General features: G+C 35.9%; 1 protein-coding gene across 4 annotated transcripts in view; it reads right to left on the reverse strand.

The window, feature by feature from the left end:
* Positions 1-2,055: 2,055 nt before the first annotated feature.
* Positions 2,056-24,418, reverse strand: part of LOC105479548 (GDNF family receptor alpha like) — a 92,297-nt gene continuing 69,934 nt past the window's right edge. For 2 of the 4 annotated variants that reach the window (XM_071096930.1, XM_071096928.1), the window contains exons 9-11: positions 6,127-6,222; positions 5,955-6,027; positions 2,056-3,611 (exon numbers count right to left, since the gene is read on the reverse strand). In XM_071096930.1, the coding sequence (XP_070953031.1) occupies positions 3,548-3,611; positions 5,955-6,027; positions 6,127-6,222 (233 nt within the window). In that variant the 3' untranslated portion in view covers positions 2,056-3,547. The remainder of the gene's footprint in view (positions 3,612-5,954; positions 6,028-6,126; positions 6,223-24,418) is intronic. The other 2 variants (XM_071096931.1, XM_071096932.1) reach the window with 1 other exon arrangement.

The following is a 24,418-nucleotide window of genomic DNA, read 5'->3' on the forward strand; positions in this document are numbered from 1 at the left end:
AGGAAGATATTGGACACCTTGAAATTTAATGGTTCTAGCTTGATCCCACTTACCAGTGCCAGAATCATATTTTCCAGTTGACTATTAGGTGATTTCACATGGATATGTCACTGTTAGGAAGTCAATTGATCTAAACTTGAAATATTTACCAGTGTCAGTCAGGGAACCAACAGGAAGCAGATGGCATACTCCAATTAGAACAAACTGCAAGTTATCTGAAATTGGTTGGCTCTTAAGAATGCTTGATTTAGATATTCTTTATACAGGTGTAGGTAGTTGAAAAACCTCAAGGCATAGTCCAGTAACTCAGGTATGGCAACAACTGAGCTGTCAACACCACTAAGCCTGCAGGGAGAAGGCCTGGAAAGGTTTATTGCCATCCGGGAGAGATGTGTGTAGAAAAGGCCACACTGATAAAAACACTTGAAGGAAACAGCCAGCCTGTGGGGACATCTCGGCGAGAAGTCCAGGAGAATTTCTCCCCCATTGTCTACCATATCTCACTATTGACTGAACCAAATGGAAGCCAGAGGACAAAGGGGCCTATGTTGCATAAATGTCAGCCTCCTAGGGGTGTATGACAGGTGGAGGAAGATTGGAACAGACCCTAAAATAACTAGCATATTCCCCTTTCCCATTCCAAGTTCCAATTGTATGGGCAACAGGGTTTACCTAATGGCACAAATCAGAATATACTCAACACTCATTCCTACCATGATCCTTACAATCTCAACTCATACAAATATCTGACTCCAAGTTTCCATTGATTCTGAATTGTGAGATTTATGAAGTGCCTTCCATTCTCTCACATCATTGCTAACTTTTCTCTTCACATCACTCTACCATCACTCCAGCCTGTTCACTTCTTTATGGCATCTATCACTTTCAAAAATTACCTTGTTTACTTTGTTTTTCAAATTTACTGGAACACTGTCCTTAGGATTGTATCTCCAGTTCCTAGTACAGTGGCTGATACATAATATATGCTCGATAAGTAAGTATTGAATGAATAAATTAGTGCAGGCTTCCAATATTTATCAGCTATTTTAGTACACTTTAAAGCGCCTCTTCAGCATCCGTTTTAGTCCTTTATAGTTCACCATTTCTATGTCTGCTGGCATAACTTTTTTTATTCAAAAATCTCCTTAAAATTATTTTGCAGCACTTTGCAGGATTCCAAATGAAGCAATTCTGTCACTAAACACTTATTTATTGAGCATACACTATGTGCTAAGGAATAGAAAACAAAGATGAGCCAACAGACTCAATCAGGGTGCTTACAACTTGCTAAGCAAAAATAATAAATGAAGCTGCGTCAGTGAAGTGTAGTAGTCTAAGATGGGGGAGGACCAGGTGCTGGGAAGCACTGAACAAGAATCCTTGACCTACAGGAAAGGAAATGTTAGGAAAGGCTTCCCAGAGGACTGAAGAATAAAAGAAGACAATGAAGATGGGGACCACGTCCTAAGAGGCCCACACTCTACGTTTATAGTGTCTCCTTAGCCTAGTATCTCAGTGTCTTAGTCCTGATGTTTACTAGCTGTATGTCCTACACTTTCTCAATTTGGACTCTCTGCTCCAGAGACAGGTGACTATTTAGTGTTCCCTAAATGCTTCATGCTGATTCCCCCTTCTGTGGTTTTGCCTACTCATTCCTGCTGTCCTAAGAGACAAAATTCTGTTTCTTAGGGAAGCCATCCATTTTACACTCTGTTCTCCCCTTCTCTGCTCAACACAAGCATGTTTCTAGAAGCAACTTGACTTCTTTTCTCAGTTTTCCAGAGAACAGTTTGCATTTTCCCAGACATTACCAAGCCTAAATTAAATGTCAGTGATTTGGAGAAGGAAATCCCTGCATTCTCTTCACGTTAATACTCTGCATTAGCCACTGGAATATATAGAATTCCTTGAGAAAAATCTGTAACTTATCGATTTATTCTTCTCTGTTCTAAAAGATAAACGATGGCTTCTCAATTATTTCGAGTAAACATAGCCAAATGTTAACTTCAAATTTAATTTAATGTAGACAGTTTAATCTGAAGTGTAGTGAATAGCAATAGAAATGAGACCAAATGAGCAGAAAATATTTCAATTTTAATTGTAAATATGCCATGGTTAGTATGATATCCTCAGGTTATTGAATATTTGTGCTTCTGTTCCACTAAAGATAATACAACCTCATGGTTATTCTGAGTAATAAGTGCTAGTATAATTGCAGGCAGTTGAAAAGCAAATATGTATTAAAATTCTAACTAATAAACGTATTTTCTACAATTTTCTAATCACAATTACACTCTGATGTCAAACCAGGCCAAAAGTCACAGTATAGGAACATTATAAAAAGTAACAATTATGATGTTACTTTATTATTGCAGAAGTTCCTCCTAATTAGCCTAGAAAGATTTAATTCACAAGAATCTATCATTATTGAAGCGCATATTGACTTTTTAAGCCAGTGTAGTTGTTCTACATTTTATGGGAGTAAAATGAAGATATCAAGGTGAAAAAGTAAAATTCAGTGGTATTCAAATTACAAATTTCAAACTGACAATGTCACTTCCAACTTTTTTAAGGATTTCATTTAATCAAATATATATAGGAACTTAAAGTCAATGCTAATACGTTAGTGACTGATTTCAAAATGGTTGAAAATATACAAATAACACAGACACTGGATATATGTATTAACTTTTTTCTTGGAAAGTTAATGAGAACTTAAGTAATTGATCAGAAAACCTGCTATGTCATATTATGATGCAAATAATTAATATTATATGGGTTTATATTCATCATAAAGCAAATTCTGCAAAATGTGACTTGGGATAACATTTTTTGCCTTAAGGGGAAACTTTATTTCTATTCCAGTGTTGTAAAATATACCACTGTATATTTTTTCTTGAGTATTAAGAAAAAAATAACATCATCATGCCATATTATTATACTTAAAGCAATATTTTTCAGTCTATTTTAACTTTTTTTTTCTCGATGACAGATGGAATAGTGTGTTGACCAGCTGTAGGATTTGCTTTAAAGAAAGTGATTGTTGGCTCGACGTGGTTGCTCACGCCTGTAATCTCAGCACTTTGGGAGGCTGAGGCAGGTGGATCACCTGAGGTCAGAAGTTTGAGACCATCCTGGCCAATTTGGCGAAACCCCATCTCTACTAAAAATACAAAAAATTAGCTGGGCATGGTGGTGGGTGCCTATAATCCCAGCTACTCAGGAGGATGAGGCAGGAAAATCGCTTGAATCTGGGAGGCGGAGGTTGCAGTGAGCAAAGATTGAGCCATTGCTCTCCAGCCTGGGCAACAAGAGCAAAACTTCACCTCGAAAAAGAAAAGAAAAAAAGAAAAAGAAAAAGATGAAAAAGAAAAAGGGAGGGGAGGAGAGGGGAGGGGAAGGCAGGGGAAGGGAAGGGAAGGGAAGGGAAGGGAAGGGAAGGGAAGGGAAGGGAAGGGAAGGGAAGGGAAGGGAAGGGAAGGGATGGGAAGGGAAGGAAAGGGAAGGGAAGGGGAGTGATTGTTATGGGTCCATGACTCCTAATGAATCAGAGTTCTCCAGGTACTTGGCTCAGTGAAGGATCTCTTGCTTTACTTGATATTCTGGAAGTTCTGTATAAAAGTAAAAGTAAAAGTTAACAACATGCCATTTTAAGGATTTCACAAATGTGCTGTGTGTTTGCATTTTTGCTGGAGTCTGCACCCTGGAGGAAAAAATTAATCAAGTTCCAGAATGTAAAGTCCCAACAGTAAAATATCGTATTGTCTTTCTAGGGAGCATCACACCTTTAACTATGATGTCCAAGTAATCATTTTTTAAAAAGTCCTTTCTTTTCACAAATATTTAAATTTTTAGTTGTTTCTCTGCAAACCTCTTTGAAGGCTCAGGGCTGTTTGAATATAGCATAACATGAAACAAATGCAACTACCTTATTCTTTACAGAAGACAGGTATTCACGTGGGTTAGGCCTGACCATCAGGTGAGTGAACAATGTCTGAAACAGCAACCATTCTTTCTTTAGGGAGCATTATTTATCTCCAGGTGTGGGGCAACACAGGTTTTGTTGCCAATGATGCTTTTGTTTCAGTTTGTTCTTTTTATAATTGCTTCTAATTTTGTCTCTTTTATCCTGGGCTTGGGGTTTTCAGATTATACATTATGATAAATTTTAAATTATATGAAAATAATGTGTAACTAAATACAAATATATTTAATAGTATGAATAACTTGCTTTAAAATACACATTAGAATAAATTCAAAATATTTGTCCATAATAATAACACCCCCACTGCCATCCAAAAAAGCGATATGCCTTCTGTGCAGGTGAGAAAAAATATGCAGTTACAGCGAATACATAGGGAATTACAAGTAGTCTATACCTTATACCTGTAGCACAACAGTAATATCTAAAAACCAATGAGATCATGGAACAGGTGTAAATCTTATACATTCTGTGTGTAGTTAAGAAGTGAAGATTGAGAACCATTAAAGATGTTTTTGCTGGGCCAGAAAAGTGTCCATATTTTTTGGTAACAATGTTTGTCATGGAATATCTAGGCAAGAACAGTAACTAAACAGTGTTCTCAAGTACTTAAAACCAAATCAAGTAAACCTTAATAAATTCCAAATGCTATTTATCCCTCTTAGCAATGGACTCTAATTATTTGTCCTTCAAATCAAATGTTAGAACCCATGGAATATCTTCTCATACAAATATAACTTTTACGGCCTTGGAGAAAAGCAGTGTGTTTGGTACTGGTTTTAGTTAACATCAAATTAAATGCTTAGAGGGGTTGGGTCCAAACAGTGGATACATTTTGTTTACCTGGCATTGCGTTTAAAAATCAATAAATTAGAATGTCCATATGTACCTGACCCCTTGGTATCACCAAACACCTTCTCATGCCAGTCTTTTATTTGCCTAATTGTCAAGGCCTTTTGAAGTCTGAGATCTCTGGAGGAGCAAGATATGTTTACATGCATTGTATGGTTGACTGAATTAATCTTTCTAGGTGTCAAATGTTATGAGGTAAATCTCCAGTGAATACTTCTGTTCCTCTAAAGGCCCAATCTTACTGATAAACATAGTTTGTGTATGTACTTACATGTATATATGGCTGTATACACACTTACGTATATTTCTTCATTAATATTTATGCTACTCAAATTTCACAGACATGTACCCATATGTATAAGGAATAAGCAAATGAACATGATTGATGTTTAAATATGAACTTTTTTAAAAATTAAAGGTAAGTCTACACTATTTTATGTATAGTTGTAGATGCTAAATAAGTGGAAAAATTTTAAACACTAGACATTTAGAAATCTAGAGGTTGATGTATATCTCATCTCAATGTCTCACATGCCTGCTGGAGCATTACTACATTCCAGCAATAAAAGCAGCCAAGATTTGGAGAATAAATTAATGTCAGGCAATGGTAATGTCTTTCTAGGGGTACTCTGAGGCTTTATTAAATGTCTTTTTCAATAATTGCCTATTAAAAATGAGTAAAATGTATTAGCATATAAAAATCAGAGTGAATAATACATCTTTAGGTAAACATAAACTGCATGCAGTAAATAATAGGTCAGTTATGTGAGCCTATCAATCATGAAAATGATTTGAATAATGAATGCAGCAAAGTTCAATTTGGATTTGGTAGGGGAAGCCAAGGGGAGACATTGATAAGAGTTTAATTGGAAGGAACATACAATGCACATGTGCTTATAAAATGCAACATAAAAAATCTCCTATGATCACATTTCCCTTACGTAGGAAGACTGAAAGTAACGTTTCCATGGACCTATGCCACATAAAACTTGATTTAGTATGTCTTAACAGAGAAGCTTTCATTCTCAGGCTCTTTGTAAGCTCAGCCATTGTGCAACATACTTTAACACAGCTAAGTGACTCCCTTTCAGACCTTTCCTTCTGACTTATATTCAGTTACCTAAGCTTGACCATAACCAAGAGAAGGATTCCACAGGTGACTGTCATGCACATGGCAGCATAGATTACTTCTCCTAGGAAGAAAAAAAAAAAAAGGTTAAGAAAAGATAGCCACTGGATTTTTAGAGGAAATAAATAATATAAATATTATAGAGGATTGATTTTTAACTGACCATTGAAGGGGGACTGAAATCCAGTTAAAGTGATTTTGTTTGTATGTTTTCTTGTATACAATGCCATGCTTTTGACATTAGACAGGGTTGGATAATCTGAAAGAAAATCACAAAAATGAGATTAAAGTAGTTACATATCATACTTTATTTTAATTTTATGGATTACAATTTGCTTTATCTTATAAGGCAGCAATTTATTTCTATTACATTATTTTAATCTGATAGATTTGAATAAAACAATTTTCTTAAATTTTAACATCCTGTTTTTCCCCTTTTAATCAGATAATTTCCCTATATAAGCTTTTATTTTTTTCAAACCAAGATTAGTACAATGATTACATTTTATAACATAAATCTTATATACAGACAAGAAAAATAAAAGATAGCAACTTTAGGCCATCCTTTGGGATATTGAAAAAGATCCTTTCTTTACAAAAGTGATTGTTTTAATGTACCCCTGCACTCAGATACTGGAATACCTAGTTTTGCTTAATTCCTTTGTTCTGTCTCTTTTTCTCTCCGTTAGCTAAACCTTCAGTTTCTCCTGTTAGCTATATTTGCCTCCCTTCAAAGCTATTCCTGGCCATTCTGAGGCGCTAGTCTTCTTGGTCATGTTTCTGAGAAATACATTCCCATCAGTTTCCAATAGCCTCACAACTCTAGAAATCATGCTTTAGAGTGGCCAGGTCATAAAAACAAATCTGTTCCTGTGAGAACGGTCTTTTCTCTGGCTATTCTACTTTAACGACAGAAAGATACAATTGTTAAAATTAACTGATAGATCTCTTTTAGGTGATTTTTATCAATAACTTTAAAGTGCAATCACTCCTAGTTTTCCTTAATTAGAGACAAATATGGATGTCAAACATACCAATAGTTTAGTAACCAATTTATGTAATGAAGGTAAAAGTTGGTTTTGAGGCAGTAAGAAAAATGAGATAAAGCTTTCACTTTAGAGAGGTTTTGCTGTCTTCTGTCATAGATGTTTCATTGCATTTTTGAGACCTGACACTATGAGTAGACAGTTGTTTACAAAAATGGAAGTATCAAACAGTGGGATATTACATCTGATGAAAACTAGTGACAACAAGCTCTGAGCAGGAAGGGAGATAAGAAAATCTACAGTCAAGCATTGCTTAATGATGGGGATATATGCTGAAAAATGCAGGCTTAGTCGATTTCGTGCTTGTGTGAACATCATAGAGTGTACTTACACCAAGGTATAGCCTACCACATGCCTAGGTTATATAACATAGCCTTTGCTTTTAGGCTACAACCACGCACAGTGTATGCTATTGTACTAAATACTTTAGGCAAGTTTAACACAGTGGTAAATATTTGTGCATTTAAACATCTAAACATAGAAACGATACTGTAAAAAATACAGCATTATAATTTTATGGGACCACTGATGTATAGTCTGTCGTTGACCAGAATGTCCTCATGAGGTACATGACTTTATGACCAAATGTTCCACTCAGTTCTCTCTCCACCCAGGGCTGCTGCTGTTCAGAAGACAGCTTATTGGGAGCCAAGATTTGAGCACTGTGTTAACAATATTCAATAGACTGATACATTGGAGTTTCAGACCAGTAATAAACCTCCCACAGTGGGTCACAAAGAAGCAGCCCAATACAGGACTAGAAAAGTAACTGAGAATTTTGTCATTAGAAAACTCATTCTCAGGGGGTCTGAACTCAAACACAGTTAAGGCATTTTTAAAAACAGTTTAAGCCTCCAACTTGCATATTGGATTATCATCTATTTAAGAAGCCTCCAGTGTGGCTGATGACTGTAAAACCAGCACTTTGGAAGGCTAAGGTGGGAAGATCACTTGAGCCCAGGAGTTTGAAACTAGCCTGGCCACCATAGCAAGACCCCATCTCTAAAAACTTTAAAGATTAGCTGGGCATGGTGGTGCACACCTGTAGTCTAAATTCTCTGGAGGCTGAGGTGTGAGGATCACTTGAGTCCGGGAGTTCCAGATTGCAGTAGTTGTGATCAAGCCACTACACTCCAGCCTGGGTGAAAAAGCAAGACTCTGACTCTAGAAAAAGAAAAAAAGCCTCCCCCTTGTTAGAATGAAAAATAAACCACTTAAAAATGTAAAAGTAATAGAGGTAGAAATTGCGAATTATTTTTTACTTTGTGATTGTAAAATAACTTTTTTATTCACTATAAAGTTGAAAGGGGAAAATTGAGAAATTTTAATTTAATTTTAATTTTTTAATAAGGGGTCCTTGAAAAAAATTAATTGTAATCACATTGATCATATAGACTTTTAGTAAAATAAATGATCACAATAAAATTGTGTATTTAAATCAATTCAGAATATGAAGAATCAAGAGTTTTACTTCTTTTTAAGTTATATGGCCTTTTAAATAAAAGTTGTAGCTATATTCATGGTCTAAATATATACAATATACCTTAGATGATTAATTATCTAAATGATGCTATGGTTTTTCCTTATGAAATTCTATCCCTAAGTACACTTAGTCTAGTTGGGTGTTACAGTTCACCTTTGCAAAAGAAAAAAGGTATTATTTTGAAACAAAAAAGGCTTTTTTTAGATATGTAACTGCCTTAAGTAATTGTTAAACACTCACCTAGCAGAGTTTAGAATCATCTCATTTACTACACTCCTCTCACATGGAACTCATTAACAATGTTATAATAGATCAATGACAGAAATGATAGCTAATTATCCCAGTGAAAATTTAAATGCGACTAGCAATCACTCCACAATCTTAAATATTGCACCCTAGGAGGATACCGAATATCAGTTAGAGAGATTAATGTTACTGAGGGTTTCTTGGCTACTGAAGCCCACTGGAGTTCCTTCCCTGCCTTTTATAAACAGTGAGGTTTATAGCGTTTTATAACCATGAAATTAAAGTCAGCAAAGTTGATAACTAACCTCAGTCCCACACCATCTGCTCTATTTATAGATAAACACGGTCAGTGACTTGTTTATCTTAATTTGTACCCTGGAGAAATTAAACACGATTATGAACTATATTGTAAAATCCCTGTGCATTTGATGGGAAATCAAGATTAATTTCAATCTTGCATTAGGAACAAATTTAGAAAGTATTCTCCCCAAATGAGCTATGGAGAGGTGAGCATCATTATTTCTTTTTTTCCCCCAAAATCCTTGTGCAACAGTAGTTGAGAATTCATGGGGACTGAAACTCTGCTTGTATAATTCATATGAAACAGTAAATGCATGGTAAAAGTTATGGTTGATCAGAGACGAAGCAATGACTTAGAAATAAATGTCAGAATACTTAAGATATAATTTGAAATAGAGATTAAACATATCACAAACTGCAAACTTATAAACCTTCATTTCATTTTAATTAAAATATAATTTAGAAGAGTCAGCTTTGGGGAAAAAAATGCCTGTATCCAGAATGAGTTTCATGGGAAAAAAATAAGTTCACAAAATTGAACAGTAATTTTTACCTTGAATTATATTACACAAGCACTAGGTGAATTTGTAATAAATACGACAAATGAAAGAATAAAAATAGTTTGTACTATAATTTATAAATTTCAAAACTTTATATTTCATATTTGGAGGTTTTCAATTTATGGAATGTTTTCAATGAAAAAATACATAAGTGACAGCACCATTGATTGTCCAGAAAAGTTTTGATGTCTTCATTTGACATTGAATAATTCACTAATGGCTACCCTTTGGAAAATGTGTAAAATTTTACCTAGCTGGCTTTTTTATATATATATTTTTTTCTCCATAGGCTGATTGAAAACAACAGGGGAGAGTTAGGAAAAAATAAAAGAAAGACGTATCTTTTGGAGAGTGTTCATAGTCATTTGGAATGATGAGATAATACAGAAAGTTTTATAAATTACTGAGTTTTGAAATGGGGAACCTCCATCAGAAAGAATGCACAATTGTAATGAGAATAGAAGGGAAAGAAAGGATAAAATATGGGATTTCTTTTTGGTTCTTTTTCTCATTTTTCTTCCTTTCCTCCTTCCCCTCCTTCTCTCATTCCTGTCTTTCTTCAAAAGTATTTAGTGAGCATTTACTATTAACACACAGTGGAGATTTTTTAAAAAGTGATCCACGTGTACTTTTTCAGTATTGTTGAGTGTGGTGTGAAAATACACCAGATTTGATGTCTTTGCTGTCAGTCCCCAAAGACCACTTAAAAGCTTAAGGTTCAGGAACCATTTTGTTACCTCTAATTTTCCTTCCTTTCTCATTAGTACATCTTCAAGTCATCTTGAAAAGACCCCACACTACTGCATTAAACTGTCAATATGACATCTACCTTCCACTTTTTGTGACTATCCTTCAGTAGCCTAATGTCTTGAAATCGTTGTCTTGATAATTGTCTCTGTTCCTCAACCCATTTCACTTTACAACCTTTCCAAACAGGTTTTTGCTTCACTATTCCACTGAAATTATTTCAAGATCAGCTAAGGCCTACTTGGTCATTTCAAATATTCTTCTTCATTGGCTTCCTCTGCTGTCTTCAACTTCTAAAGGCTGGAGTTCAGTCCCGGCCCTTCCCTTTAATATGATTCAGTCCTGCCCCTCCCCTTTAGTAAGAAGAAACCTAATAATCTCACTGAGTGGTCTCAATTTTCCAATGATTTTAAGTAAACTACAGATTCATATTGAGCTACCTTCTTGATATTTTTGCTTGCATATCTGATAACCATCTCAAATTTAACAAGTTCTAAATTAAATTTAGGTTTCCTCTTATTATACTAACTTCTCTCACAGTGTTTCTCATCTCAGTACATGATATAGCCCATCCACATCATTCAGGTAATCTGACAATTATCCTAGATTTTTTCCCTTCTTTCAATTGTGTATCCCATTAGCCAGTATGTCTTCTTGATTTTACATAAATGGGTATCTTTATTCTTCCTCACTGCAAACTCCACTGAACTAGCTAAAGTGATCATGATATCCCAGCATAGGTGCTTCAATAAATACCCCCAATAATCTCAACTTTTTTCCTGTTTTCACTTCTGCCTGACTCCAGTGAAAGCAATCAAGGTTATCTATTAAACATCCAAATGAAATCATTTATTTCCCCTACTTCAAATCTTTAAATAGCCTCTCACTGAACTTAAATGAAAATCTAAAGCATCTACCATGTCTAGAAAGTCCCACATGATCTAAACCCTAGGAGCCTCTTTGGTATATTAAATCTTCTCTTTGCCCATTTCATTCCAGCCACCACGAGGCTTCTTTCCTCCCTCCTTGCCTCCTTTCCTTCCTTCCTCTTTCTATTACTTCCTTTTAGTTTACCAAACATATTAAACATTTTTTTTTTTCTGCTGGAGCACTTAACCCTTGCTATTGCCTCTTCCTAGAACAGACTTCTTCTCTTTCTTCAGGTGTCTGCCTAAAGACCACCTTCTGGGAAACATTTTCCCAGGCCATTTTACTAGAGTAGAACCCTTTGTCATTTTCTATTTTCAAGAGGACACAGTAAATTCAATATTTTTTTAGAAGAGACAGAGTTTTTAAAATTATGTTCCATAAAACACTAGTTCTGCAGAATACTTTTATGGGTTAGGCAAACAAAAGATCCCATACGCAAATGACTAGAAAATTATGGGTTAGACATAATATACGCATTTTTGTTGCAAGTATTTTTCAGTGTTTTTAACATAATATAGTGGCACACATTACCTAAATTTACTTTCTCCAGGGGATATATTTTATAATCCAAGAAAACAAATTGGAAAACATGAATATATTTGATTAAATGGCAAGGATTTGTAAAATTTGTGCAGGCATAAGATGTTCATTGAGGATCTTTATTTTTGCTTAGTCAATGGAAGGCAAGAGAACACCACATTGAAAATATTATATGTTGATAAATGTAAGTACTGATTTATTATCCTTACCTCTACTAGACACACATATATACAAATGCTAGGTACCACAATTTCTCTTCATCTGTATTTCTGGGAGCCAAACAAATTTTTCTTTTCATTTTTCTTTTTCAGTTATTTATTTTATGTTGTGTTATTCTATTTTTTTAAATTTTTAAGTTCAAGGGTACATGTGTAAGTTTGTTACACAGGTAAACTTGTGTCATGGAAGTTTGCTGTACAGAGTATTTTATCGCCCAGGTATTAAAGCTAGTACCCATTAGTTTTTTTTAATCCTCTCCCTCCTGCCACCCTCCACCCTCCAGTAGGCCCCCATGTGTGTTGTTCTCCACTATTTGTCCATGTGTTCAAGCAAACTTTTCACCCTGAGGTTTGAAAGATGCCTGACCTTTCAAGTGCTACTCCTATTGTTCCTCAGAGAGTTCAACGTGATGCAACATCTATCCCACTTTTGCTGCCAGTTAATCTAGCATTCTTCAATTCCCCAACATGTTCCCGTAAGATACGGAGAATTTAGAATCTGCTGTCTATCGAGGAGACCCATTACAGCAGAACCAGAAATGAATTCATGGATCACTTATTCCTAGTTACCTGTAAATGTCCACAGAACAATGTGATGAAAAGCACCATATTTGGACCCAAGTAAAGATTACCTACATAAGTAATTACTTCCTACTTCAAAACTAGCATAATGACAATCAATATGGAGAGATATTCATAAAATGATACATGACCTTGCTCTCGTAAAGTTCTTGACCTAGTTTCCAGTAAGGGGAAAAATGTAACTAAAGCAAGGTTGAATCAATAAGGGACAACCAGGTAAATGGTACACTTTGAGGACTAGTGGGAAATAAGAATAATTCGTACTCTGGGTGCCCTTGGAAATCAGATGAAGGAGTTTATACGAGGGAAGGATGAAAGTAGGAAGAAGGAAGAACAATGAATATCTTCTGTACACAAAAGTGATCAAGGCAGAGTTTAAGAATTAGTCTAGTCACGGTATATAGGTTGATTTCATGAGTGAAATCTAACTAGAAAGCAATAGTAGAAATTTAGGCGTAAGAAGATACAAACTAAAAATAGGCAATAGAAGCTGGAATCAAGAAGAGAGAAGTGTAGGATATATTTAAAACAAAGATTTTCATTAGAAAACAGAATGATGCAGAGCATAGAATCACAAGTGTGACCCTCAGATGCGGATTAAAAACCAGCTCTACTTCACCCCCGCTCAGTCATTTTAGGCCAGTTATTGAGATTTTTTTCCTCAATGTTTTTATCCTTTTTTATTGAGATAAGGACTTGCTTTGTTGCCCAGGTTACATAATCATACTTCACTGCAACTTTGAACTCCTGGGCTCAAGCAATCCTCCTGTCTCAGCCTCCTGAGTAGCTAGGACTACAGGGGCATGTCGCCATGCCCTACTAATTTTTATTTTTTCTAGAGACAAGGCCTTGCTATTATTGCCCAGGCTGGCCTCAAACTCCTGGCATCAAGCAATCCTCTTACCTTGGCCTCCCAAAGCTCTAGGATTACATGGAGGAGCCACTACGTGCAGCCCTTTGTCTTTAAAGTGATATAATGCCTACCACAAAACTTCTAGTTCAAAATTAAATAAAACAATATGTGAAGAGGGTTTGAAATGGTGTTTGACACACGTTAAGTGCTCAAAAAAGTTTCATTATTAAGCATTAGACAATGTAGTGCTTTATTTGATATGAAAAAATGAAGAGGATTAAATCAAAGATTATTCCTAGGTCCTTAAGGTGACATGATACTTTAGAAAACATTTGGAATGAAAGATGAAAAACTAATAGAAGAGAGGACTAAGTCTGTCTCCCTCTCTTCAACCTGGCTGTGCAAACCCAAGAACAGTGGCTGTGGAATTAGAAAAAACTTGACTACAGTCTTAAATGAATCGTCCACCAAACGGACTACCCTTGGACACTTTAACCTCTGAGTCTCGTGTTTCCCCTATATAAAAAGGGTATTGATAGGTATAGATTGTATTTTTTTATAAAGATTCACTTATCTTTTGCTGTAAAAGTATATTTATGCACTATCCAATGCCCTGTGAGTTAGAACACTACTCTGTGTGTGTGTGTGTGTGTGTGTGTGTGTGTGTGTGTGTGTGTATGTGAGATGGAGTGTGTGTGAGATGGAGTCTCCCTCTGTCGCCAAGGCTGGAGTGCAATGGCGTGATCTCGGCTCACTGCAACCTCCGCCTCCCGGGTTTAAGTGATTCTCCTCCCTCAGCCTCCCAAGCAGCTGGGATTACAGGTACCCGCCACCACGCCGGACTAATTTTTGTATTTTTAGTAGAGACGGGGTTTCACCATGTTGGTCAGGCTGGTCTCAAACTGCTGACCTCATGATCCGTCCGCCTTGACCCCGCAAAGTATTACAGTTGTGAGCCACCGCGCCTGGCCTAGAGCACTACTTTCTATGGGAGGTGTATATTTACCACTCCAATGATATGGGCTTCACTTTGCCTTGCATTTGTCAAAAATGTAAGAAAGAAAGGACATATATTCATGCAGATATTTAAGAGTGTGATCTTGTTGCTTGTTTTTATCTTTTTCATAAAAATGGCATGTTCCCAATGGCAACTGTGCCTTCAGCCTGAGTCTAGAAATGGGAAGCAGAACCTCAGCAGACAGCCCCCAGCTGCCTACATGTAGCATGACCTAGAAATCAATCTTTGTTTTTGTATGCCACTGAAATTTGGCGATTGCGCATTAGTGTATAACATAGCAAAAGTTAATTCAGGGGGGTAATAATATACCACAAATGATAATTTTTGACAGATTCTGGGTGTTTAATAAATACTAGCTTTTTCTTCTCTCCTCTCATATACCTGTCAATAGACCTGCAGGTAAAAAGAGAAGAAAAAGTAAAAAGGGGTTAAAGAAAGGTGAGAAAGGAGGAAAGTGAACCTGAAGAAAGGTCAGGAGAGCCTTGAAGAATATTTCCACCTAGGAAATAGGAAGGCTTTCCCTTCTTTTTTCGGAAACATTAGGCAGTGAGATATGCATTAATTGCAGTCACTCCTTATTTATTATGCACCAGTGTTAATTTAATCATTATCTCTACTGAGATTTAAATTATACCACATCTCAGGGCCACATTCCTTGTATTCATAAACACCTTACAGTACTGCATTACCATATGAGGTATCAGCACCTTTTATAAATGTGGATTTTCCAGCTGATTTGTCACTTTACATATACACACAAATATATAATGAGAATTAGAAATAAAAATACAAGTAAACATAGATAATAGAGTGAGGAGTAGTGTAGCATAGTAGAAAGGGGTCAGCCTTTGGCTTCCAATCATGCTCTAAAACTTGTACTTTTGTTTTTCCTTCTTTTTTTCTGACTCACTTGTGCTCCAGTTTTCTATCCTAGGAAATTTTAGGATAATAATACTGTATTTTTTGTGAGGATTAAATGAGGCAAGACATGTAAGGTAACTTGCAGAGGATAAACATACAACAGGAACTATATTTTTTTAAGTTAAGAAATTATGTTTTGCTAGTGGTTACACATCAGTATTACCTATGGAGCATTGCTATGTTTTGCTAGTGGTTACACATTAGTATTACCTATGGAGCAATGAGAGAGTTCTGGGTTCTATTGCTGTAGGTTTTGATTTAATAGGGCAAGGGAAAAGTAGAGATAAGTACTAGGCATTCATAATTTCAAATATTTTTCTATACCCTTTCAATATATGGTCAGACACACAGAAGGGAACAACATATGCTGGCTAGGGCCTATTGGAGAGTGGAGGGTGAGAGGAGAGAGATGATCAGGAAAAATAGGAAAAATAACTAATGGGTACTAGGCTTAATACATGGGTGATGAAATAATCTGTACAACAAACCCCCATGACATAAGTTTACCTATGTAACAAACCTGCACATGTACTCCTGAACTTAACATAAAATTTTTAAAAGAATAAAAAATTTAAAACATATATCTACACAGTCAGTATGTAGACCATTGGTAGAGAGGGGAAAACTCATGATTTTGGAAATGAAAAAGGGAAATCAGATCATAAACGACATTATAGTGGACTAGTGGAATTGAAATTCTTAATTAGTGAGGGGAGCTGGGGGAAGAACAGGAAAAAGGAGAGGTTGGGGGTTATGTTTATTAGGAAAATACCTTCAAAAATAAGCTGGTGGAGAAGAACCAGACATAATGACAGTAACTGCTAAGCCAGTTTGACCAACTGAAGAAAAACATATTTGGATCAGTAAGAGATGTTACCACCTCAAAAATTCCCTTTCCGCTACCTGGCAGTATTAAAATAACAAAAGCAATTAAAAGGAATAATATTTCCATTTTAGGGTAGGGGTGCTGGAATGGCAGTTTGGGCCAAAGAACAGTGAGAGAAATTGACTGAGTCGAAGCAGTTGTGTAGAAGTGTTGGAAGTAGCTATTAGGGTTGTAGACATATGCTTAGTGTACATTTTCAATGTAATAGTTACCATATGTTCTTTCAACAAAATACCATTGTAAGTTTTAGACTGTCTGTTATACTAGAAAGGGTTAGTGAATAGAGATGCAGGGACTGAATCATGTCTGGCCTGGAAACTTAAAACACCAAGAGTAGCATCTTCCTACACAAACCCCAGTGACACACAGCAGTGTATCACTAAGATGAGTCACCCTTTGAGAAAACTCTGCAAACTGAATTATGTGACTTCTTTTGTTTCAAATTGCCTTTACTCCCAACTACAGCAGACATACACTCGGGAACTAGTGGACTCTGGCCTCCTTTTGTAACTGAGTTTTTTTGAAAGACACTAGCATGTGTCTACAGTCAGTGTCTGGCCACCTGACTCAGGTGCTAATGCAGAAGTAGAACATCACCAGTCCCAGAGTTACAGCAAACTCGAAGTGCATTTGGTGCTTGAGAAAGCTTAGTCTCTAGCTTCAGTGGCAACGAAGGGAAACTATTCCACCCTAAGGCAGCAGCTAGAAGAAAGGACAGAGACAATGGGGAGCAGTGTCTGTCACAGAGGCTCAAAACACCACCAAGGGCTCAGATGTGCCATGCAGTGGCTTTCATCCATTCTACATTCTTTTATCTAGATTGAGAACTAATTTGTTTACTATGATTTGTACAACATGCCCTACATAAACGCTTTCCAAAGAGTAATGGGTGAGCAGAATAAAAATTATGTTGTGCTCATTTTACAGCTTATTAGCTGTAAATGTGATATTAAAACATTCTTGCAACTTTTAGCCTGAGAGATATTTATTGACATTTGCAATGTTGTAAAGGATTTTCTTGGACCCATGAAAAGAACTCTAGCAGATTAGCTCAGAAAATCTGATACCAATGGAAGATGAACTGTTGCCATCATCAATGGATTCTTTACAAACGTCTACTCATGACTCACCTACCTCATCCTAGGAGCTTTATTTGTCTAAGTACCAAACATTCTTTTTTTCTAAAGAGTCCCTCTTTAAGATGATATCCCAGCATGTAGGTGCCAGGGCAGTAACTATTAAGTGCCCACATATGGTGTTTTATGGCAATACATCTGATGCTATTATATTGTTGTCACAAGAATACTTGGCTCTTTAAGCCAAGAATACACATGCCATTAATAAATGATTTTTATGACTTCACATACACGATCACAATGCAAAGAAAGTACAAAGGATAGGCTGCTTGTTTTATGCAGCTTTGGCACTAACCCTATCCCCAATTACAGGCAACAAGAGGATTGTATGAAGCCAATGAAAGTATAAGGGTGGAAAATGGAAAAGATAACACTATGATTTCATATACTGAAGGCTGTTATTGTTCAAATTGCAACAGCATTGTTTTGTTGTTTTATTTCCCTCCACGATCTTAAATGCTCCTTTCTTCTCTAGTAATGCCAAAATGTGAATTGTCTCACTCATCAATGGCAACTCTTTAATCTTTATGTTTTGGCTTTGAGGAAACAACAAAGGTAGTCAAATGATGATTCATACAACATTTCATGTTCAGTGGCAGATTTCTTCCCCTCCCTTAACAACACCTACGCCTTTAAGAGTAGAGTTGGGAGAAAATGAAGGTAGAAGACAGCTGTTCTCCTGTTGTTTCTGTTGAGGGTTTGTACACTTCAGTATTTCCAGATTACAGCCCTGTGAAGCATTTACTGCAAAATAGGAAGCCTTAGCCAAATATGCAGCGTTTCAGGTCTGCAGACAAAATTTAAACCAGCTGGATTTTATTGGGAACTTTTGAGTGCAAGTAAACCTAGTGGTGAAACTAAAGCCAGCATTTGTCTCCATTGGAATGGGCTGCATCTTTAGGAACTATTCCTCCATGTCTCTTCTCTTGAGGGAGTTTTGAATTTTGAAAGGTCCTAAGATAAAATCTTCCAGATAATTCCTTAGAGTATCTGGTTGAAATCTTAGCCAACAAAGGTGGAAGATGCAGCCAGATATGATGCCTCTGTTAGTCAAATCTTCAGAGAGATGAGGGGAAGCTGGGTCTCTCTCAGTAATCTAATTTTAAGTTGCCCAAATTAAAACAGGTAAAGATTCCCTATACACATGTACTTACAAAAAACAGAGCCAACAGACACACATTCACTTAAATTCACACACATTTACAATAGTGCCTGGCCAAAGTGGCAAATAAGGGCCAACTTACTAAATTTGTAGATGACAAAAGTTGCGCATCATATTTTTGAATGTCCCTTAGGTGAAAATTATTGTGTTTCTGGCTAAAAAATATACAGTTTTACAGATTCAAACACATAAGTACTAGAAGCAAACAAACATGCTTTATTATGATTGTTTACTGAATCTGGACACATTATTAACTACTTAGAATTTTTAAAACAAAGCAACAAAAGGTAAGTAATCTGGAACTAGAGAAAACTCTTTTATCCCAAATCTCAATTTAATTATCTGAAAGAATAAGTACTTTTTTCAAGGACAAAGTAAGAAATACTACAAACTCTCTTAAAATTTTAGTATAGTGTTAGGAAAGGATTGTAAAAATGACAGAAAATTTTTACAATCTACCCATATGACAAAGGGCTAATAGCCAGAATCTACAAAGAACTTAAACAAATTTATAAGAAAAAATCAAACAGCCCCATTAAAAAGCAGGGAAAGGATATGAACAAACACTTCTCAAAAGAAGACATTTATGTAGCCAACAGACACATGAAAAAAATACTCATCATCACTGGCCATCAGACAAATGCAAATCAAAACCACAGTGAGATACCATCTCACACCAGTTAGAATGGCGGTCATTAAAAAGTCAGGAAACAACAGGTGCTGGAGAGGATGTGGAGAAATAGGAACACTTTTACACTGTTGGTGGGTCTGTAAACTAGTTCAACCATTATGGAAGACAGTATGGCAATTCCTCAAGGATCTAGAACTATAAATACCATTTGAACTAGCCATCCCATTACTGGGTATATACCCAAAGGATTACAAATCATGCTACTATAAAGACACATGCACAGGTACGTTTATAGAAGGCATTACTCACAATAGCAAAGACTTGGAACCAACCCAAATGTCCATCAGTGATAGAATGGATTAAGAAAATGTGGCACATACACACCATGGAATACTATGCAGCCATTAAAAAGGATGAGTTCATGTCCTTTGTAGGGACATGGATGAAGCTGGAAACCATCATTCTGAGCAAACTGTTGCAAGGACAGAAAACCAAACACTGCTTGTTCTCACTCACAGGTGGGAATTGAACAATGAGAACACTTGGACACAGGGTGGGGAACATCACACACGGGGGCCTGTTGTGGGGTGGGAGGATAGGGGAGGGATAGCATTAGGAGAAATACCTAATGTAAATGATGAATTAACAGGTGCAGCACACCAACATGGCACATATATACATATGTAACAAACCTGCACGTTGTGCACATGTACCCTAGAACTTAAAATATAATTTTTAAAAAAAGGAAAGAAAAGTTATTGGTGGGCTACTTGTCTTTTTAATATTAAAATAAATAAATAATCACTCCAGAGGGGGCCACACAGAGTCAGTCTGGAGTTTGCTTAAGTGGCCCTGAACTTAGCCTCAGTTACCTAATCCAAGACTATCATAACATATCTAATATCAGAGATTGTCTATTTCTATGAAATCCTTACTAGAATTTAATATGTGAGAACCTGAGCTCTAGGGATAAGATAACTAATTTCCTCTACACCACCTGGTGGAGGTAGCTTCCTAGGTTCTTCTTCTTTATATTGCAACAAATTGTCTCTCATCAAACAAACTTTTTAAATAGTCTCTTATTATATACATGCATGTTCCCTGTGAAATGTAACATTTATAATCAATTGACAATTATAAGGTTTATATTGTTAGACCACAGCAGTATATCATGGCGAATCAAATCACAGCTTCTGGCGCCAAAAACTGCTTTGTTTAAATTCTGGCTCTACTGTCTTTCTTGTGACTTGGACAAGTTACTAATTTCTAGGCTCCTCCGTTTTCTTTTGGGTAAAAGAAAGAGCACCCACTTCACATATTGCTTGTAAAACTTAAATTAATTAAGCCACATAAAATGAATAGAACAATGTCTGACACATAGCAGTTAATTAGGTCTCAGGATCTCTCGAGCAAACAAAAGACAAGTCAGCTAGCATTAATAGTCAGAATGCAGCTTCAAAAGGGCAAGCATTATCTTTAGATGTTTATTAAATCTCCATTTTTAAGATATACCGTTTATAGCTTCAGTTTTCTCCATGTCATCATTTTACAATGTTGAGATAAAGTGGCAACCAGATCCATGAGAAGATTCCTTAAAGTTGGTCAAATGGGATAATTATCGTCAAGAGTTTGTCCAGATTCTTATACTATTAATATTAATGTAATGTTTTCATGATATGCTTCTGGCCATTGGTCATTCACTATTTCTGTAGTTTCTTTGAGGAAGGTAGTAGTGTGCTCAGAGGGAAACACCTGATTTTCTTAGCGCTTTCCATTAGAAGTGACGGCAAATGTAAAGCCAATTGCACAGGTGGATCTCATCTACAGGCTCCACCTCTCTATTCTAAAGACTGATGCCTTCCAGGATAGTCTGACTTCTTTTTGCTGCTTTTTGGAGAAATTCAGGAAAATCTAGAATGAACTTAAGGGATTGAGATTTTCCTATTTGCAAAGTTCTGATGCAAATTCCAACTGCCATGACCAAAGCACCTCTAAAGTTGCAAAAGTTACCGTGGAAAATATGACTTATTCAAATATAGTCAGGTTTGACTTAGATGTTTAAACAACTAACCTTATCCAGCTGATCTTTCCCCGCCACACACACACACACACACACACACACACACATCTGTTGGTTGCTCTTTTACCTCCACGTCTAATTTTACCCAGTGCGAAGCACAAATTCTTAACTACTTTCTAAACACAGTGTGCTTGATGTTGAAGATCAAGTGATGACACTCAGTGTTCAGATGTTTTCTGACTCTTGACTTTTATTTGTCCCATTAGTGGTTATCAATGTGAACAGTAAAATTGTGGGGCCAATGGGAATTCTTCCAGTTATCCAGGTCTACTTTTTCATGTTTATAACATGATAATCTTGATACTAATGCTTCTGGAATATAGTAATAATTTATTTTTACTTAATAGAAACAAAAACTAATGCTTCTCTTTCTGTTGAGTCTGGGAATGTTTTACCGTGTGGGGATAAATGGAAGCTTTTGAGTTTTTTTTTTTTTTAATATACTTTAAGTTCTGGGATACACATGCAGAACATGCAGGTTTGTCACATAGGTATACACGTGCCATGGTGTTTTGCTGCACTCATCAACCCATTATCTACATTAGGTATTTCTCCTAATGCTATCCCTCCACTGGCTCCCAACCCCCCGACAGGCCCCATTGTGTGATGTTCCCCTCCCTGTGTCCATGTGTTCGCATTGTTCAGCTCTCACTTATGAGTGAGATCTTTTGTTCCATTGACTTGGTAAGCAAATTCAAAAACATCGGGACGGTATCTCAAAGGAACTAGTGTTGAAGTTCTCCCTATGGATTTAACAGTAGTGTATGCTATATTTATAATTTAAGTAAGTGAACACTGCCAGACTCCACCTGATTTTCAGAAAAGAATCAATGAGTACCCTAAGCCAGTGTTTCATGGAGTGTGGTACCTGGACAAGCAATTTCAGCATCACCTGGGAACTGGTCCTAAATGTAAATTCCCCAATTTTCAAGCCCATTGGATTAAAAACTGCATCATGTCAATCAGGTTAGTCTATTTCCCAGGAGAGGACAGGAAGTTATGTACAATCACGTGTAGCTTAATGATCAGGACCAGAACACATTCCAAGGAAAGCATCATTAGGAGATTTTGTTGTGCAAACATCAGTGAATGTACACAAACCTAGGTGGTATAGCCTACGACAGATCTAGGCTATATGGTCTAGCCTGTAGCTCCTAGGCTACAAACCTGTACAGCATGTTACTGAATACTGTAGTCAACTTGTAACACAATGGTATTTGTGTACCTAAACAGAGAAGGTAAAACACAGTATAACAAGGTATAACACAGTAAAAATACGGTGTCATAATTTTATGGGACCACCATCGTATATGCAGTCTGACTTTGACAGAAACATCATTATGCAGTGCATAATTGTATATGAGGATTGGATAGTAAATTCATTTCTTCTTAAAATGTCCTCAAGAAATTGTTGAGGTAATAGGTATTTAAAATGTGATCCTTAGACCAACAGCATCAGTCTCACCTAGTGGCTTGTTAGAAATGCATATCTCAGGCCCTACCCCAGACCTAATGAATCAGAATCTGGATTTTAACTGGAAACCATGTGATTCTTACGCACAATGAAGTTTGCAACTAATAGCCCCAGTTGATTATCTACCCTAAAATTATTCAAAGATAATACCATATTTAAGAAGTCACTTATTCTAAGGACATATACCTTAAATCTTCGAGAAATTTTCTACCCATATTACCTATTTAACATCATAATTATTCAAAAAGTATTGATTTGCCTGATTTTTCAAGTCCCTCAAAATCTGTGATAAAATATAATATTTACTGAGTTTTTCTATGTTCCAGATATTTCTTTACTGATATAATCTTTGTACCAACATTCTCAGTTAGAAATGTTTATTGTGATTTTCATTTCAGAGACTGGAAATTGAAGGAAATTGAGAAAAGTAACTTGTTTACAGTTACTTATCTTGTAAATGATGGAAAAATTATTTGAACCCAGACATATTGGTGCTATATTGTCTCTCGATGGCTGTGCTCTGTAATAAGGTCTATTTACATTTCCAAGCACAGATTTTAACTTCTAGAGTCATTGTTGCTGATCACTGTTTTTAATCAAAATTTAAGAGTCAGGCTGAGGCAGGAGAGTAGAAGAAGGAGCTCTATTTATATTTTAGATTTGAAAGCTAATAATGGTTAAATACAGGGATTTATCCCTGAGGACCCAACTCAAAGAAGTATCTAGAATTCTAAGTGTATATATTAAATAGCCTAAAACCTAAGAGTTGCAGAGTTTATTATAAATCAACATTTTTACATTGGATGGTATTTAAAGTAATTTTAAAGAAAAAGTTTATTTGTTCTTGTTCTTTTTATTGCTAACTTAAAACACATATGCCTGTTCTCTACAGAATTCAAAACAATGCAAATAATAAAAAACAAGATCCTTAAGGAATAATCACTTATTTCTAAGAGGAAAAACAAACATTTAAAAGTGAATATCTATGAATCTGATGGACTACAAATTTACCATGGAGCCATTTTCATCCAGAAAATACCAAATAGTGGACTGTTTAGAGGCTATGATATAAATATGAATACAGAGTAGAGAAATTCTGTTGAATGTTCCTTGGAAAACCAAGAAGCTTTTTTAGCACCTGGACTGAATTTGAAGGAAACTAGACTTGAATTAGAGTTTTGTGTAGAAACCAAGAAAAAGTCAGTGGTTTTGGCTAGATGAAGTGATTTATTTAAAGCCAAAACTTAGCATAAAGCTCTGAAATACTAATTTATATGAATTGGCTATACTAGAAGGTGATATATGTGCATTTATGTATATATGTATGTGTATATGTGTGCATAAGACAGGGAGAGAAAGAGAGAGGAGCTTTTGCAGGGGAAATGTCTTTCACAATTCACTTAGCTCAGTGTTTTATTTATAGTCTGTAATCTTCTTTCTTCAGTCAATGATCAGATAATATTAAAAATTATAACATGTAATTTAAAAAGTGAGTCTGAGCCTTTATTAATTCATTTTACATAGTCTTTACATTACTTTGGTAAAATTAAGTTTAACATTTTATGTACTTAAAGGAAAAAAATGTAAGACTATGCATCACGCACCTTCATATATAAAGGGTGTATTAAAAGTACTTTCTATA

Source organism: Macaca nemestrina, chromosome 5 (assembly GCF_043159975.1).
Source record: "Macaca nemestrina isolate mMacNem1 chromosome 5, mMacNem.hap1, whole genome shotgun sequence".
Lineage (NCBI taxonomy): Eukaryota > Metazoa > Chordata > Mammalia > Primates > Cercopithecidae > Macaca > Macaca nemestrina.